Raw genomic sequence first — 19,033 nt, 5'->3', positions numbered from 1 at the left:
ACCAATGAAAATGAAAATACAACAGTCTAAAACCTCTGGGATACAGCAAAAGTGGTTCTAAGAGGGAAGTACAGAGCGTTACAGACATACCTCAAGAAGCAAGAAAAATCTCAAATAAACAACCTAACCTGACACCTAAAGGAGCTAGGAAAAAAAGAATACACAAAACCTAAAACCAGAAGAAGAAAGGAAGTAATAAACATGAGAGCAGAAATAAATGATATAGAAACTAAAAAAGACAATAGAAGAGGGCGCCTGGGTGGCTCAGATGGTTAAGCGTCTGCCTTCAGCTCAGGTCATGATCCCAGAGTCTTGGGATCGAGTCCCGCGTCGGGCTCCCTGCTGATTGGGAGCCTGCTTCTCCCTCTGCCTCTCTCTCTCTTTCATGAATAAATAAATAAAATCTTTAAAAAAACCCCAAAACAATAGAAGAGATCAATGAAACTAGGAGCTGGTTCAATATCAATCAGTATCAGTTAAATTGACAAACCTCTAGCCAGACTTAACAAGTAAAAAAAAAGAGAAAGGACTCAATAAAATCACAAACAAGAGAAGAGAAATAACAACCAACACCACAGAAATACAAACAATTATAAGTGAATATTATGAAAAACTATATGCCAGCAAATTGGACAATCTAGAAGAAGTGGATAAATTCCTAGAAACATATAAACTACCAAAAGTGAAACAGGAAGAGAAAGAAAATTTGAACAGATTGATAACCAGCAAAGAAATGGAATCAGTAATCAAAAAATTCCCAACAAACAGAAGTCCAGGACCAGATGGCTTCACAGGCAAGTTCTACCAAACACTTAAAAGTTAGTAATTATTCTTCTCAAACTATTCCAAAAAATAGAAAAGGAAAACTTCCAAATTCATTCTATGAGGCAGCATTATCCTCATAACAAAACCGGAGAAAGACACCACTAAAGAAGAGAACTACAGGCCAATATCCCTGATGAACATAGATGTAAAATTCTCAACAAAATACTAGCAAACTGAATCCAACAACACATTAAAAAGATCATTCACCACAATCTAGTGGGATTTATTCCTGGGTTGCCAGGATGGTTCATATATGCAAATCAATCAACATCACATCAATAAGAGAAAGGGTAAGAACCAGATGATCATTTCAATAGATGCAGAAAAAGCATTTGACAAAGCACAACATCCATTTATGATAAAAACCCTCAACAAAGTAGGTTTAGAGGGAACATACCTCAACATAATAAAGGCCATATATGAAAAATGCACAGCCAATATCATCCTTAAGGGGAAGAAAGGGAGAGCTTTTTCCCTAAGGTCAGAAACAAGACAAGGATATTCACTCTCACCACTTTTATTCAACATAATACTGGAAGTCCTAGCCACAGCAATCAGACAAAAAGAAATAAAAGGCATCCAAGTCAATAAGTAAGCAGTAAAACTTTCACTATTTGCAGACAACATGATACTACATAAAGAAAATCTGAAAGACTCCACCAAAAAACTGCTAAATGAATTTAGTAAATTCACAGGATACAAAATCAATGTGCAGAAACATTACATTTCTATACACCAATAATGAAGCTGCAGAAAAAGAAATTAAGAAAACAATCCCATTTACAACTGCACCAAAAATAATCAGATACCCAGGACTAAACCTAACAAAAGAAGTGAAAGACCCAGTGTACTCTGAAAACTATAAAACACTGATGAAAGAAATTGAAGATGACACAAAGAAATGGGAAAACATTCCATTCTCATGGGTCGGAAGAACAAATCTTGTTAAAATGTCTATACTACCCAAAGCAATCTACACGTTTAATGCAATCCCTATCAAAATACCAACATCATTTTTCACAGAACAACAATTCTAAAATTTGTATGGAACCACAAAAGATCCCAAATAGCCAAAGCAATCTGAAAAAGCAAAGCAAAGCTGGAGGCATCACAATTCTGGACGTCAAGTTACATTAAAGCTGCAGTAATCAAAACAGTATGGTACTGGCACAAAAACAGACACACAGATCAATGGGACAGAACAGAAAACCCAGAAATGAACCTACAATTATATGGTCGATTAATCTTCAACAAAGCAGGAAAGAATATCCAATGAGAAAAAGTTTCTTCAACAAATGGTGTTGGGAAAACCCGACAGCAACATGTAAAAGAAACTGGACCATGTTTCATATACAAAAATAAATTCAAAATGAATTAAAGATCTAAATGTGAGGGGCCCCTGGGTGGCTCAGTCGGTTAAACATCTGCCTTCAGCTCAGGTCATGATCCCAGGGTCCTGGGATCGAGCCCCACATCAGGCTCCTTGGCTCAGCAGGGAGTCTGCTTCTCCCTCTCATACTCCCTCTGCTTGTGTTCCCTCTCTCGCTGTGTCTCTCTCTGTCAAATAAATAAAGTCTTTAAAAAAATAAAAAATAAAAAATACAGATCTTAATGTGAGACCCGAAACCATAAAAATCCTAGAGAAAACACAGGCAGTAACTTCTACGACATGGGCTGTAGCAACCTCTTCCTATGTCTTCTGAGGCAAGGGAAACAAAAGCAAAAATAAACTATTGGGACTACATTAAAACAAAAAGCTTCTGCACAGCAAAAGAAAAAAATCAACAAAACTAAAAGACAACCTATGGAATGGGAGAAGATATTTGCAAATGACAAATCCAATAAAGGGTTAGTATCCAAAATATATAAAGAACTTATAAAACTCAACACCCCAAAAACAAATAATCCAATTAGAACATAGGCAGAAGGTATGAACAGACATTTCTCCAAAGACACACAGATGGTCAACAGACACATGAAAAGATGGTCATCATCACTTACCATCAGGGAAATGCAAATAAAAACTATAATGAGATTATCACCTCATACCTGTCAGAATGGCTAAAATCAACAGCACAAGAAACAACAGGTGTTGGCAAGGATGTGGAGAAAAAGGAACACTCATACACTATTGGTGGGAAGGTAAGCTGGTGCAGCCACTGTGAAAAACAGTATGGAGGTTCCTCAATAGTTAAAAATACAACTACCCTATGATCTAGCAATCACACTACTGGGTATTTACCCAAAGAATACAAAAACACTAATTCAAAGGGGTACATGTACTTCTATATTTATAGCAGCATTATTTACAATAACCAAATTATGGAAGCAGCCTAAGTGTCCATGGATTAATCAGTGGATAAAGATGTGGGTTGTGTGTATAATGTGTGTGTGTGTATATATATATAATGCTAAGCGAAATAAATCAATCAAAGACAAATATCATAATGATTTTACTCATATGTGGAATTTAAAAAACAAAACAAATGATCAAAGGGGAAAAAAGAGACAAATCAAGAAACAGACTCTTGGAGCACCTGGGTGGCTCAGTCAGTTAGGTACCCGACTCTTGGTTTTGGTTCGGGTCATAATCTCATGGGTCCTGAGATCAAGCCCTGCATTGGGCTCTATGCTCAGCAGAGAGTCTGCCTGAGATTCTCTCCCTATTCCTCTGCCCCTCCCCCCCAGCTTGTGCTCTTTCTCTCTCTCTCTCAAATAAATAAATAAAATCTTAAGTATAAAGGACAAACTGATGATTACCAGAGGGGAGTGAGAGGGGGGATGGGTGAAACAGTCAGTGGGGATTAAGGAGTGCACTTGTCATGATGAGCGCAAGCTGTTGTATGGAAATACTGAATTACTACATTGTACACCTAAAACTACTAGAACACTGTATGTTAACTAACTGGAATTAAAATAAAAACTTAAAAAAAAAAAAAGAACTAGGATGTGCACAGCTTAATTCTTTGTCCACCTGTGCACCTGGCTTACAAAGTAAATTACATGGGATCACATACGCCATAGAGTAACAGTTATTTGACTAAAAATAAACTAGAGAAAAATATTTCTCATTTGAGATTATTCACTGTTACTGAACTATGCCAAATTATTATTCCCAAGGAGGAGCTATTTCTACTTCTATTGCCCCAGGCTTCAGAATGGAATAGGAGGAATCCACACAGGTAGAGCCCTGGGTGGAGGCGGGCACACACAGAAGGCCCCCATCTCCCTCTGTCTTCCTCTCAAGTCACATGGACAAGGGTGGGCCTAGGGACTGTCTGATGGATTAAAAGAGCTTGGAAAACTGGAGTTCTTTGTAATGTTATCCAGTGTAATGAAGTGTTACTGGCATTTTTATTCTCTTACAATAAATACTCTTTCAATACTAAAAGTACTGAAAAAATTCATAGAAAAGAAATGATGTGTAAAGATAAAGAAGTGATACACAACTTCATCTTAATTAAGGAAATGCAAACAGATCCCATTTTTGTCTTACCTATCAAACTGTCAAAAGTTTAAAAGTTTGATAATAGCACCTTTGGTCCAAGTGTAGAAAAACAGGCATTTACTTACATGTGGGTATATAAACAGGTGTAACCTTTTTGGAAAAAAAGCTCACAGTATTTGTCAAAATGATATATCATACTCTATAAGATTGTAGCTTTAGTGCTATCTACCCTAGGGATATACTTTCAAAACGATGCCAAGAACAGATGCACCATGACTTTCAACAGTTATTTATATTAACAATACAGTGAAAACAGCATCAGTATCCACCAATAAGGGACCTGATAAATAATTGTACAACCAAACAGTGGCATATTATGCAGCTATTTAAAAAGAATGGTAGGTCTGTATACACTTATATAGAAAGATCAAGATAAATTAGCTAGAAAAGGCTTATCCAGATCATATATAATATGATCTTTTTTTACTTCGTTATTTTTTTTAAAGGATATACACAAAGGTCACTTTTCCTGAATTTGATGTCTATGTGGAAGGCCTATACAGTGTTTTGGTTACATTTCTCTGCTTTTCACAGCAAAACTTCATCAAGAAGGTGTCTCCATTTGTTCTATATTTCGTTTCCTATTACTTCTTTAGTCTGCTCCAAACTGGCTTGTGCCCTTCAACTCTCCAAGAAAACTTGACTGATTACTGATCCATCATCAATGATCTCCACATTGCCAAATCTAATAGCCATTTCTCTGCTCCCAATTTACTTGCCTTCTCTGTATCATTTAACAACTGACTACTCTTTCCTTCTTGAAACATTTACCTCTACCTGAATTTCTAAATTTTGAGGTCCTGTGTCTTATTATCATTTCTAACTTAAATGGTCCCTCACTGACCTCATTTTTTAGTCTCAAACTGGACTCCCCCAGTTTTCTCTGACTCATTAAAGGGCACCCGACACATGGAGTGCTTATGGTCAGAACCCTGAAGATTCACCTTTGGTTCCATCCACTCCTGGACCTTCTATACCTAATCCATTAAGAAATCCCGCAGATTCTTGGGGCACCTGGGTGTCTCAGTCCGTTAAGCATCCCACTCCTGATTTCGGCTCAGGTTATGACCTCAGGGTTGTGGGATCAAGCCCTTCGTCGTTGGGCTCTGTGCTCAGCAGGGCGTCTTCTTGAGATTCTCTCTCCCTCTGCCCCTCCCCTGCCCTTGCTCTCTCTCATAAAAATAAATAAATCTTAAAAAAAAAAAAAAAAGAACTCCACAGATTCTCTTTCTGCACCTGGCTATTCTGCCCCATGACAAAACAGCACAAAGGGCCATTTCAAACTCCGTTAAGGTTGACAACATGCTGGCCATGAGATTCTCTTCTCCATTTGTGAAGTTACCTGTACATTTTAATCTGATAATTTGTAAGGTCTGACTCTTTTTTGATCTGTAATATGATACAGTATAAACTAAATCACTCTACAAAATAGCATCCATATTCTTATCTGCCTGTAACTTTCTAAAACCAGATGCCTAAAGGAGCCCTTCATCTAATGGCAATTATTGACAAAGTGTCTTACTCTCTTCTTCCCAGGTTCAGAAGCACGAGTGTCATAATCATCAGGGAGCTGAAGATAGTCCTCCATTCTGCTGGCAATTGCCTCCCAGTCACGTTTCCTTTTAGTACCAGTTCTCAAGCCATCCAACTTGTCTGAGGGACAAACACAGAGCCGTAGCATTAAGGAAGAGTGTGAGTTTGCACACAACACACAAACAAAGGAAAAGAAGTCTGGAACACTGTCAGAGGGCAGATCCACATTTTTGAGAGCAGCACCACTTGCAGATCCCAACTATCTTCGTGGCTGAGATAATAGTTCTGTGCAATTTCCATTGTTTATTTGGTGTTCATACTGGCAGGCATTACATTACAATGTTAAGTCACAAATACGGGTAGAGCAAGAAAAGTCACTTGTCTCCTGGCCTCCCACCCCACCAAATCACACTTCAGCTCTCATGTTCTGAAGGAAAATGCGAAGACGGGTTTTTCTAAAGGCTATTTCTTCCACTCTTTTTTTTCTTTAACACAATATTAACACCACCCACTTGATATGCAATCATGTGTGATACTGTGTCATATGAAAAGTAGGTAGTACCAACAACTTAATGAGCCAAGCTAATGTTTAAAAAGGTTTTAGATTAATAGCCCCTTGGGATTTTGACCACTGTGCGAGGATTCGCCATGAGTTAATGTTTCTGAGTAAGTTGATTGTACAAATCACCACATTCTTTGGTTATACTATGAAGTGCTATTGACCATTCTGAGGCTAAGAGCTAGTCAGTCCAAGTGACCAGATCTAAATTTTCTTTCTGAATCCTCAATCTGAGAGGGCTAGGCTTCCCAAAGGCCCCAAACTGTAACTAATTAAATGAAGAGAGATTGCAGATTCAGAAATTATGAGACATGAGTTTAGGTGTCTTCAAGAACACGCAATGAAAATGTGTAGTCATTTTTAATTGGTTGTTAATACTGATTTTGAATTCCCTATGTGAAATATGAGTTATATATATTTTTAGCTATGCTCAATCACTAAACTTTGAATCATCTGTGATTATATACACACACTATTATTAAGCAAGTCAATAAAAGAAAACCTAAAAACGTCAGAAATACACAATAACCACACTTCATTAAACTCCATAAAGGGTGCAGGGTGTGTATATGATAAAAATCTGTTAGGCACCAAGTTGGGGAGAACTTGATATGAAAAGGAAGCAGTGGCAGGAGAGAGGGTGAGTTTATGCTTCAAATGTAAAAGATTCACACACAACTAATTGTACCATACCATACAGGCTTAAAAAACCAGTAAGATTTCACATACTTGGCAAAGCTTTTATTTCCTAAAACCCTCCCCCATAAAAGCAATATTACTGAAAAATCCGCAAGCAAACTACAACACTTTACAAAACTCAATAAATTTTTATCATTATCACTTTGGAAAAACTTTTAACATGGATGAGTTCAACAGAAACAGTTTCCTAATCTCCTCCGTAAATCACATGCTATACCATATGGCTCTATCTTCATGTGTATGACAGGCTGTATTATACAGATTCTTAAGGAAGTGATCCCCTGAGTGCACAGGGACAAAGATTATGGTATTAGAAAACCAATGAAGTCCCACAAACAATAAAACTGTTCTAGTTCCACAGCATACAGTATTACTAGAAGAGTAGGAAGCTCTAACACACTTAGTAAATAAACCTCAGAGGATTTCCAAACTTAAGATCAACTTTGACATTAACATATTTCAAAGAAAAAAATTCATATCTGAATTCCAAGAATAGAGCATGGTCAAGGTAGCAATGCAGAAGGGCAAGTGTGAAAACTGCAAGGACATTTCCTCAGACACTGGGTATGTGACAGGAGTTACAGACCAGGAGTCCCATATTTGCAACATGGAAGATCAGAAGAGCATGTACTTCTAGTCTAAACACCCTTGTTTGTAATGTTTAATTTGAAATTTCATTGTGCACAGCATGTTTAAAGCTTCCTTCTCGGGGCTGAAGAAAGGTTCATACCTCTTCCACATGGCATCCTGAAAACCCAAACACACAGATGTATGGCATAAGGTGAGGGAAGAGGAATCTGGGGTGTTAATTACAGAAGACGGCTGGTGTCCCATACACCCATACTAATGATTTTCAGAGGTTTGAATTTCAAAAGATGAAGTTTTAAGATGAAGATGAAGGTTTAAACATCCAACCTGGCAGGGTCGCAGAATTTTCCCACATCTTCAGAACAGTAAATATTATACAGTACAACCGAAAATTTTTGCAGATACATCTATGCATTTTCTAAACACAAATGGTGTTTCTGAAAATTTGTTCGTGGTAAACATACAAGGGTTATGTGCCTATATGAATAACTGCGTTCCAACTGTGAAGAGATGAAACTGCCTGACATGTAGAAGGCTAATACACAATAATCGGTAAGCAGAGACAAATGACAGATGAGAAAAGCAAAAGTACTTGGTATGGAGAAACCTACATTAGGATAACACTCTCAAACCTTCTTCTGGTTTCTCACAATTTGAGAAACCAAAATCGTATCGTCCGAATTTAAGTAGCTTCAATGCCGAATCCGAGTATCTGATGTGGCATGTAACACCCACCCTTAGATTAGGGTGCCTGTGTCCCAGCTGAGAAGGGGCCAGTCAGGGGCAACTGCAGTGGGCCACAGGCAGCCGTTAACAACTCCACAACACCCATGCCAGATGTATTTCAGGCCGGTTCTGAATCTTTCTATAATTACACCACTTCTGATGTATCACTCAAACAACGGCTGAACTGCACACTGTACTTAATGAACACAGATCAAGAATCTGCAATGAGATTTAACCAGCAGCACGAAAGGAAGACAAGTACTTTCTCATTGGCAGACTCATTTGTGAATCAAAACTCCCCAGGTACAGATTTAGCTCTTCTGGCTCAATGTGTGACACTGATGAAGCTTAGTATGTTTCCATCTTGCATAATCATGTTACCAAAAGTAATTTAAGAATGTTGGTGAAGTACTCAGAAAAATTAATTGTACCTGGTAATCAAATCTATTGAATTTGTTATGATAAGGAAGGCACCATAAATAGGTTAATTCTCTGATGAAGCGCCTCATGTTTTAGAAAAGAAATCTTCGTCTCATTTGGCTACATGGACCAATCTCAAAGAAGCAAGCACTTTCAAGAATGCTCACACTCATTTTGCCTTCCTCCACAGGTAGATTAGCTCTCAAGATAACGGAGTGGTACAAGGTGTCGGTCATTATATGAAACATCACTGTCACTCTTACTAAAACAACAGCAGCAGCAACAGCAAACATGGTGGGTTTATATTCTAGACTCATTACTAGACCTCCAGTGCCTTTAACTGAAACAGTTTATTTAACAAATCCATTTCTGGAATTAATTGCCTAACACTCTTTCATTAAGATGGACTGAATTTGCATAAAATGCATTTTCTGAGAAGCAAATGGTAGACAGGCCAGAATTTTTTCCAGAAATCAAGACAAAGTTTAATATCGTATTTTCTTGAATACTCATCGCAGCTAAACTCCATTTTCCTTTCTCTTTAGAAATTAGAAAGAAAAATAGAAACTGGACTGGCTTGAGTTTAAAAAAGCATTATCATAGATCATATATTACACGATGCCTCTGAACATCATGGGCTTAGCTAAAATACTGATCACTTTAACAATCCTCTTGTCTCTTTATTTATGATCTCTTTTTGCCCCAAAATGTGACTGCTACTTAGAGAACCAGAAGAGGGAAATGATGTTACAGTATTACAGGTTATTCTCAAAATATAGTATAGAACTTCAAACAGACTTAATCTAATATCAAAATAAACAGATCTAAAGCATTATTTAAAAATTAATTTGTGATTATTATTTTCCTACACATTTAATTGCACTTAAACATTTATAAATGCTTTAAAAGTTCAGAGGAAGAGATCACTAAGATTTCCCAAAGAGGGAAGACTAGTTTAAGAATACGTCAGTAAGCACATATAATGTTCATCTGCCACACACCAGAAAAAAATCCTAGACTTTATATCAAAACACCTATCCCAATAATGGAGTAATACTAAAGTTTATGGAACTACCTTTTACATAGGACCTAGTGAACATCAATTGCTAACATGATCAGTTGGGCAAAATAAAAGGCAGAAACTTTTGCAACTTGTGTAAAATGCACTCCTCTTACATCAGAAACACAATGTATCCCAAACAGTGAAGCAGCTAAATGACTCAGATTTGTTCTATGAACTTAAGATACTTAGATGGTTACTTCAGTTTTGGAGTAACAGCATGATACTAGAAGAGAAACGCAGAGACCGACAGTTATACTTCATACATTAGTAAGGTCAATCTTCCAAAAAGTCCTTATCTCATTTTTTTAGATTATTTATTAATACATCTTAATCAACGTAATAAACGATTCTCTTTAAGTGAGGTGGAAAAAAAAAGAAAAGAAAAAACGTTTTGCAATTATTACCATGAAATATTAGAGGATATGTTTGATTTTCTGCTTGACAGACAACCTCACATTAAGCAACTCCAACTTTTGATTTAGACAGTAATTTTAACCAGTTTACCTTGTGATCTGCCACTAAAAACAAGTTGAAGGAAAGAATCTTAAAAAGTAGGCTCCTCAAAAATCTGAATAACATACCTACCTCCCCCCACCCAGAAACTCTTATTATACAAGGAAAATAACTGCCTTTTAATGAATGTTTAAACTTCAATATTTATTATGATTACTGCTATTATTTCCCAAAGTATTCATTATCAGGTTCAGCTTTGGACTGCAGTTAAATATTCTTTTAAAAAAGCAGAAATCTCATCAGCACTAACATTTCTAATTAATACAACAGAATGGATTTTAGAAGTGACAGTATTTTACTGCTAAATTCAGCACACTTCCGCTTACTCTAAAACCTTGAAGTGATAGTGAAGGCAATTCTTCTAAATATTCTTTCACTCTGTCACAAGATATAACTAGTTAAACTGAAAGCTAGCGAAATAGACTGAGGATGTAAGGTAGGCCAAAAATCTTGGTTTAAAGCAGAAATTTGGGGAAATTTGTTCTTCTTACAGCAGAAAGATCTATGACCATTACCATCAGGTATCACATATAAAAACAGGAAAAAGGAGATACCCACCTAGCTTGGCCTCAGATGTGTCCATCTCCCATTTGCTTTTCGGAATGTAACCCTAAATCGCACACAGAGAGAAGCTCGAAGGGTTAGAAAGAGACACATACATGCATATCACTGTTGAACTGGAAAAGCATTAAAACTGGGAACGGATTCAGTTTCCACTCACTAGTTTTATATATATATATGTATATATATATATCCTTAGGGAAAACACGGTCTCATTATCTCTGAAGAAACCGAATTACCCAATTCACCCAACTTCACTGCCCGGATTTCAGAGTAGTCACTTCAAAATAATATCATGAAGGCGCTTTGAGGCAGCTACAGGTCAGGACACACAGTTGTAGTCCGAACAACAGCTGGACAGCAAATATGGTGAGAACGTACGGTCGTTACTGTGCTAGTATTAATATCATTCAGAGTAGCAGAGGATTTATAATAACTAGCTATTTTTCTAAATACAACTGCGATTCTCAAGTGATAGTAGCCATGAGGTACAAAGAGTGTTCTTCAAGACAGCTACTTTATATTGCAGTGTAACTTTCAGAACTCGAAAGAAGAAAACATGGTTATCACTGAACACAACTACGAAGTTCCAACTTCATTTAAAAATGACTCAACCCATTTACCGGTTAGATCTTACAAAGGCTGTTTTTTATTGAGTCAATGTGACAGCATTTCTTTTTCATTGGTTGGAACCTAGATTATTATTTTCAATGTCTTTTAAAATGACATTTTCCTAATATATGAAAAACCAGAAATCTCCACAGGCAATTTAGATTTTATTTACTAAAAAAAAAGACCTGGGTGGTTTATTTCAAACAAAGTCCCACACGATTTTCAAATTTCCCAATATACCTATTTAACTATGTAGTAATCCTTTCGGCTTATTCACCTAGTGAGTGTACGGTTATGATTCCTCTTTTCCTTCACTTGGACTCTGTTCTCTATTAGATCCTAGCATACAGAACTTTAATAATAGGGCTTATTATATAGAACAGATTCATCACAGGTGTCAGTATCTTCTTTTAAGAATTAATATCTCTACTCTTGGGAATATCCAAGTTCATGGAACAGACTGACACAAAGGTAGGCTGGAAAGGATGCTGAACGCTTCATGACAATAGCTGCTGTGTAAGAGTACTGGAGCATCATAATTCTTCCAGGAAACCTATAGGTGTGGTACACTTCCAGTCTTTAAGTCAGACTAATAATTCACTTTCAACTTATTAGGTAGTACTTCAGATTATAAATCATACCATCTTTCCCAAATACATTTCTAGAACAAACCAAGACAAGCTATGCTGAAGTGATGGCGCTAAAAGTACTGATGAGATCTGTACAAGTGATATCTCAGAAATCACCTGAAAACCTTAAGCAGCACTAGAATAACATATTTATAGATTCTGAATCATATCTACTAGGTTCACTGAAGCACTAAAGAAGGAAAAATATCATACCAATGATCGCCCAAAAGGATTCTCTTAACCAAGAAAAGTTTAGATTTCGCCCAGTTGCAGTGATCAGTACAAAGCAGAAAATGCAAAGTTTATTGAGAATTCCATTAAAATGGTCTGAATGACATTAGACTTGCTCTTAACCCTTTGGTTAAAATTCTCCAAGAATCTTTTACTCTTGGAATAGAACCCAATAGTAGAAGACCTGGATTCGGCATTTTTGAATGGGTTAAGAGAAGTTTTATAACATAAAGATAAGCAAAATGAGTATATTAATTTCCTCCTGCTGGAACCACCCTGTTCTTCCTTAAAACTGTATCATCTTCTCACTGGTTAAAATGTTAGGCCACTTGGAAATAAAAGAGATAGTCCAGCAGGGTAGAGTTCTAAGGCTTCCTTGCCATGTTTTTTGATGTAGTAATAGAGTATTACAGTGTGTTTCACTTTTCAAAATAAGTAGTACATTCATTAAAAGTTCCGAGCTTTGACCTTCACCTAAACAAGTCAGATGTTATGAACCATATCCTGAACTGAAATCTCCACAAAAGGAAGACGGAACTTCAGAAAGCTAACATTATAGACTTCTCACATGATCTTTCTAGTACACACGCTGCAAGTAGCTGAAGAGGTCATTAGCCATATTCCAGAACAGCGTGGGCCTTTAAATGAACTTCCTGCCTATGTTCTAGATCATATATGTCAAAAAAAACAACCTAATTAAGAAAAAATATTTTGTTTAAAGAAAAAACATACTGAGACTCAAATGCAATTAACTTTAAAGCTTATTTTTTAATCCACATATGAAATCTAGGAATGTAGAGGTTGACACCATCTCTATGTACACACAGTTTCTTTTCAGAGTCCTCTATATCACACATGGGTTTGATGGGACCACTCCTTAGAGAGTTTGTATTCTCTAGGGGTAGGAATCAGGGTTCTCGCTTTGTACATTTCCAGAAGAATATGAGAAGCAGCTTTAGCAAGGGCTGAAGTAGTAAATAAACCAAATAATATTTTGAATTAAAAAAGCAATACTGTTTCAAGGCATTGCTAATCTCTGTGCCTCATTAGCAAACACTGAAAAGTAACATAATTCTACAGGTCGCATATTTTTCAATGACAGGGTAAGGCAAACATCTCTACAGAGGTGTGATCAAAAGCATTTACAGTAGGTACACGGGAACTTTGAACTCACACTACGGAAGCCTCTAATCAGCCTAAACAAAATGCATTGCCTACACACTCAAATCATTTCCCCAATCACTTAAAAGGATAAAATGCAGAAGAACAAATCTAGCAGTCAGTGGCAACCCTCTGCCTCCTCATTCTAGAAGTTCTTCTGCCTCAGTTGACAGAAACTCAATTTTGAAATCTCATAGCAAAGAAGAGACAATTATGCATATGTTGGGTAGGCTGTACCACATATCTGCTGGAATGTAAGAATGCCCTTTCATATGTAATTTATTTTCTTAAAAAGTATACTCCCCTAAAGCCACCCACAAGTAGATGAGTGAGTACAGGGTTTCTTAGCATTCTTAAAATTTTCGTGTAACAACACAGCAGAGGGTTCTTTGGGTCAGGGGAAAAAGAAAAAGTATCCAAATGTCTCCTTGAAGATGATTATGGAAACTTTTACCATAAAGGTGTAAATCAACAGTAGTAATCTGACCATAGATCTGAGATTAAACCCTTAAAAATTTTAATAGAGACACTTTGTTCAAAGTGGTTGGTCTGTCTCCTACCAGTTCGCTTTCCTCTTCCTCTGCATCTTTCTTTTCTTCCTTCTGTTCTTCAATATTTGCATCAAAATCTTCCATCTCTACCTATACCACCCCAATAAAAAAAAAAAAAATGAGTTAACATTTAGGAAAATGTTGAGTCCCTCACTGAAATCTGAAACGGCACAGGTGCCCAAAGCAGGACAGCACAGAATCACTGTTACATCCTAAGTAATTTTTAAACCCTATACTTTGAAACAGAACTTATAAAAAGACAGACTGATAGTCTGCCTTTCATTTTCCCGGGATATCCAACTTTATAATTCTCTATGAAGTTGAGTATAATAATCAATGCTAAGTTGATGATTATCCGTTTTGAATGCCTATGATTACTAGGATTTCTCTTTAAAACCTTTAGCTAGTATTTTTCCAATCAAGTAAAACGTGTGTATGATTCAAATTTCAAAATATAAGAAAGGGTATAGTGAAAAGTAAGATGATGACTGGGCGCCTGGGTGGCTCAGTCATTAAGTGTCTGCCTTTGGCTCAGGTCATGACCCCAGGGTCCTGGGATCGAGTCCCACATTGGGCTCCCTGCTCCACGGGAAGCCTGCTTCTCCCTCTCCCACTCCCCCTGCTTGTGTTCCCTCTCTGGCTGTGTCTCTCTCTGTCAAATAAATAAATAAAATCTTAAAAAAAAAAAAAAAAAAGAAAAGTAAGATGATGACAGTAGCTTGGCCCAGAATGGTAGCAATGCAAACAGAGAGTAAATTGATTAGAGAAGTATTTATAAGGTAAAATTGACAAAGCTTGTAGCCTGACTACATGCTGGAGGGTTAAGGTTGAAAGTTTGTGTAACAGAAAAAAGAGCAAAGGATAACAGAGAGTACAGTAAAGGTTTCAGCAACCAAGTGATTGGTGGGTCTAATCACTAAGAAAGAGAATACCAGAAGAGGAACACATTTGTATGAATTACATAGTGGACAGGTTGAATTTGAGACGTACTAAAGTAACGTGTTTTTTGGTGGAGAATTTGGAAAATAATGGCAGAATTATAAAAATCACCCATAATCCCTCCACTAAGATATAATTAGTGTTAAGATACTGATAAAATTAATTTGATTCTTCACAATTTAATATTAAGGGCACATATGTGGCAATCTAAGCTACCAGAAAGATTATCTATAATGTGCAGAATGGTTAAGATCCTAAGATAAATAGAGTCCTAGACAACTCCAACATTTTACGACTGAGTAGCAAGAAAAGCCAGCAAAGGAGACTGAAAGGGATGGCCAGAGAGGCAAGAGGAAAACCAAGAGAAGGTGGACTTGCAGTGGCCAAAAGAAAAATGTTGTAAAGAAGGTGGACATGGTCAACTAAGTCATATGTGGCTGCAAAATTAAGCAACAGAAGTAAGAATTATCTATTGTCATGGAAATCTGGAGAATGGCTGGGATAGAAACCAGAGGAAATAGGTAGAGAAATGGCCTTGGGAGGTAAAAACACATAAAAACACAATGACAACATTAAGTATGGAAAACTCACATTCACAGGAGCTCAAACCAAACAGAAGTACACAACTGATTAAAAGAGAAAAATCTTTCCTTTTCCATGATAAAGATTTACTTTCACCAAATTAATAACTGATTTAGGCAAAAATTATTAATGAGTGAAAATCTGTTGAGGAATAGGCTATTAACAAAGTATCTCCCTACAGATTATTACAAAGGATAAAGGTAGAAAAATTTGATGGATACCACCTGAACCAAGTGATTAACATTTAAATCACCAGGAATGAAATAAATTGACATCATATGGCTTCTGATATGATGCACTAAGGACCCAACATCATTATGTGGCATTCCTGGTAATGTTTAACCTAAAACGAATCATGTGAAAACAACCAGACAAACCCAAATTGAGGGGTATTCTACAAACCACTGGCCTGCACTCTTCAAAAATTCTTTGTCTTTCCGAACAATGACATGGCTGAGAAAGTATTTTTTTATATTAAAGGACCGTATCCTGGATTTTTAAAAATTGCTGTAAAGCACATTATGGGAACGTTTGGTGAAATGTGAATATGGATGATATATGAGATAATTCAGGAAATTTAATTCAGGAAATTTGTACTACTTAATATAGTACTCTATCAATGTTAAATTTCCTGAATTTGATAATTGGGACTTCTAGTTTTGTAAGAGAATGCCCTTGTTCTTGGGAGGTACATACTGAAATACTGTATTGGGGTGAAGGGTTAAGGGTTATGAGGTTTACAACTTAACTCTGAAACGGTTCCACAATCACAGTGATAACAATAGGAGTAATAAGACATATATATTTATGTCACATCCATCAAAATCCTAGAGGAGAACACAGGCAGCAACCTCTTTGTTCTCAGCCACAGCAACTTCTTGTTAGACACGTCTCCAAAGGCAAGGGAAACAAAGCCAAAAGTGAACTACTGGATTTCATTGAGATAAAAAACTTTTGCACAGCAAAGGAAACAGTCGACAAAAACAAAAAACCAACAGAACGGGAGAAGATATTTGCAAATGTCTTATCAGATAAAGTACCCAAAAGTGTCCAAAATCTATAAAGAACTTACCAAACTCAACACCTAAAGAATAATCCAGTCAAGAAATGGGCAGAAGACATGAACAGACATTTCTCCAAAGAAGACATACAAATGGCCAATAGACACATGAAAAAATGCTCAGCATCACTCAGCATCAGGGAAATACAAATCAAAACCACAATGAGATTATCACCTCACACCAGTCAAAATGGCTAGAATTAACAATTCAGGAAACAACACATGTTGACAAGGATGCAGAGAAAGGGGAACCCTCTTACACTGTTGGTGGGAATGCAAACTTCCCAAACTGGTGCAACCACTCTGGAAAACAGTATGGAGATTCCTCAAAAAGTTGAAAATAGAATTACCTTATGATCCAGCCATTGCACTACTAGGTATTTACCCCAAAGACACAAATGTAGTGATCCGAAGGGGAACCTGCACCCCAATGTTTATAGCAGCAATATCCACAAGAGCCAAACTATGGAAAGAGCCCAGATGTCCATCGACAGATGAATGGATAAAGAAGATGTGGTATACATAAATGATGGAACATTAGCCATAAGGAATGAAATCTTGCCATTTGCAAAAACATGGATGGAGTTAGAGGGTATTATGCTAAGCAAAAAAAGTCAATCAGAGAAAGACAATTATCATATGATTTCACTCATATGTGGAATTTAAGAAACAAAACAGAGGAGCATAGGGGAAGGGAGGGAAAAATAAAACAAGATGAAATCAGAGAGGGAGACAACCCATAAGAGACTCTTAATCACAGGAAACAAACTGAGGGTTGCGGAAGGATGGGGGTGGGGGGATGGGGTACCTGGGTGATGGGCATTAAGGAGAGCACTTGATGTAATGAGCTCTGGGTGTTATATAAGACTGATGAATCACTGACCTCTACCTCTGAAACTAATAATACACTATATGTTAATTAAAGGAATTTAAATGAAAAAAAGAAGACATACATATCTATATAGAGAAAATGTGGCAAAATATTAACAATCAGAAAATCTCAATGAAAGTTGTACAGGTGTTCTTATACAATTCATGCAACTTTTCTGGAGTTTAAAATTTTTTCCAAATAAAAAGGTGAACAAAAAAAAAAGGTCCCTTTTGTACTGCTTTCAAGGCAAAGGACACTCACCTCTTCAATAGCAGCATCTTGCAGCAGAGAACGAATGTCCAGACGCATCATATGACGAGGTGCGGTTTCCCAGTGATCAGCCATCTATTGAAAGATTTAGGAGGTCAAGTTATCTCGGGAAACTACTCAAAGAAAAATGGTCTTGGGAGGTAAAAACACATAAAAACACAATGACAACATTAAGTATGGAAAACTCTCATTCACAGGAGCTCAAACCAAACAGAAGTACACAACTGATTAAAAGAGAAAAATCTTTCCTTTTCCATGATAAAGATTTACTTTCACCAAATTAATAACTGATTTAGGCAAAAATTATTAATGAGTGAAAATCTGTTGAGGAATAGGCTATTAACAAAGTATCTCCCTACAGATTATTACAAAGGATAAAGGTAGAAAAATTTGATGGATACCACCTGAACCAGTGATCAACATTTAAATCACCAGGAATGAAATGAGCATTTAAGACAAATTTAACTAATACTGTGAAGTCTAACAGGCCAGTTCCTAGAAGAGCTAGGCCACACCTCTTTCACTTAGATACAAAGGATAAGAATCATTGGTAAAGAAGGTAGAAAAGATTTTCTGAAAGTAAAGGGGATAAACAAGAATTTCCAGATAACAGTGATCATACAGACAAAATGAAGTTTAGAATACAACACTTCCTATGTTTCCAAACATCACCTTATTTATTTCTTTAAGTTTTCTTCCATGAATATTTCTTTTGCCACAAGTCTGGTTATCTGCACTCATTTCAGCCAAATATACCTAAGAAAGAATGAACAGTGATTAAGCAAGCAAATGCAACACTTACATGATAACACAAAGTACTCTAAAGTTCTTTTACCTCAAAACCCTTGGTTTTTGCTGCACTCCAAAACTGGTCAAAATGTCTAACTCTGTCATTGATGGCATCCAGGATGATAAAGGGGAAAAAGCCATCATCCAGAGTCTTTTTGAAAGTTTTGAACATGCTGGTGCGGTAGGTCTCCTCCATCTCAGCTTCATATTCATATTCCATGACCTAATAAAATACCCCAAAAGAGATACGGAGTTAACAAAAACAAAGAACCATCCTAAACCTCTTCCCTGGTTAGCCTCTGGACAGAGATAACTTTGTAGTATTTCCTTCACACCTAAGTAC

General features: G+C 36.7%; 1 protein-coding gene across 2 annotated transcripts in view; it reads right to left on the bottom strand.

Moving 5' to 3' along the window:
- Positions 1 to 19,033, bottom strand: part of YLPM1 (YLP motif containing 1) — a 73,678-nt gene that overhangs the window by 8,311 nt on the left and 46,334 nt on the right. Inside the window, exons 14-19 of one of the 2 annotated variants that reach the window (XM_025869645.2) lie at positions 18,737 to 18,913; positions 18,574 to 18,657; positions 17,893 to 17,976; positions 14,189 to 14,269; positions 10,993 to 11,044; positions 5,856 to 5,986 (exon numbers count right to left, since the gene is read on the bottom strand). In XM_025869645.2, coding sequence (XP_025725430.1) covers positions 5,856 to 5,986; positions 10,993 to 11,044; positions 14,189 to 14,269; positions 17,893 to 17,976; positions 18,574 to 18,657; positions 18,737 to 18,913 — 609 coding nt within the window. The remainder of the gene's footprint in view (positions 1 to 5,855; positions 5,987 to 10,992; positions 11,045 to 14,188; positions 14,270 to 17,892; positions 17,977 to 18,573; positions 18,658 to 18,736; positions 18,914 to 19,033) is intronic. The other variant, XR_012379075.1, reaches the window with a different exon arrangement.

This window comes from Callorhinus ursinus, unplaced genomic scaffold, assembly GCF_003265705.2.
Source record: "Callorhinus ursinus isolate GAN/ISIS: 27379988/994484 unplaced genomic scaffold, GSC_fseal_2.0 scaffold8, whole genome shotgun sequence".
Classification (NCBI taxonomy): Eukaryota; Metazoa; Chordata; class Mammalia; order Carnivora; family Otariidae; genus Callorhinus; species Callorhinus ursinus.
The sequence above is the reverse complement of the archived record's forward strand: the minus strand, read 5'-3'. Positions and strand labels throughout refer to the sequence as shown.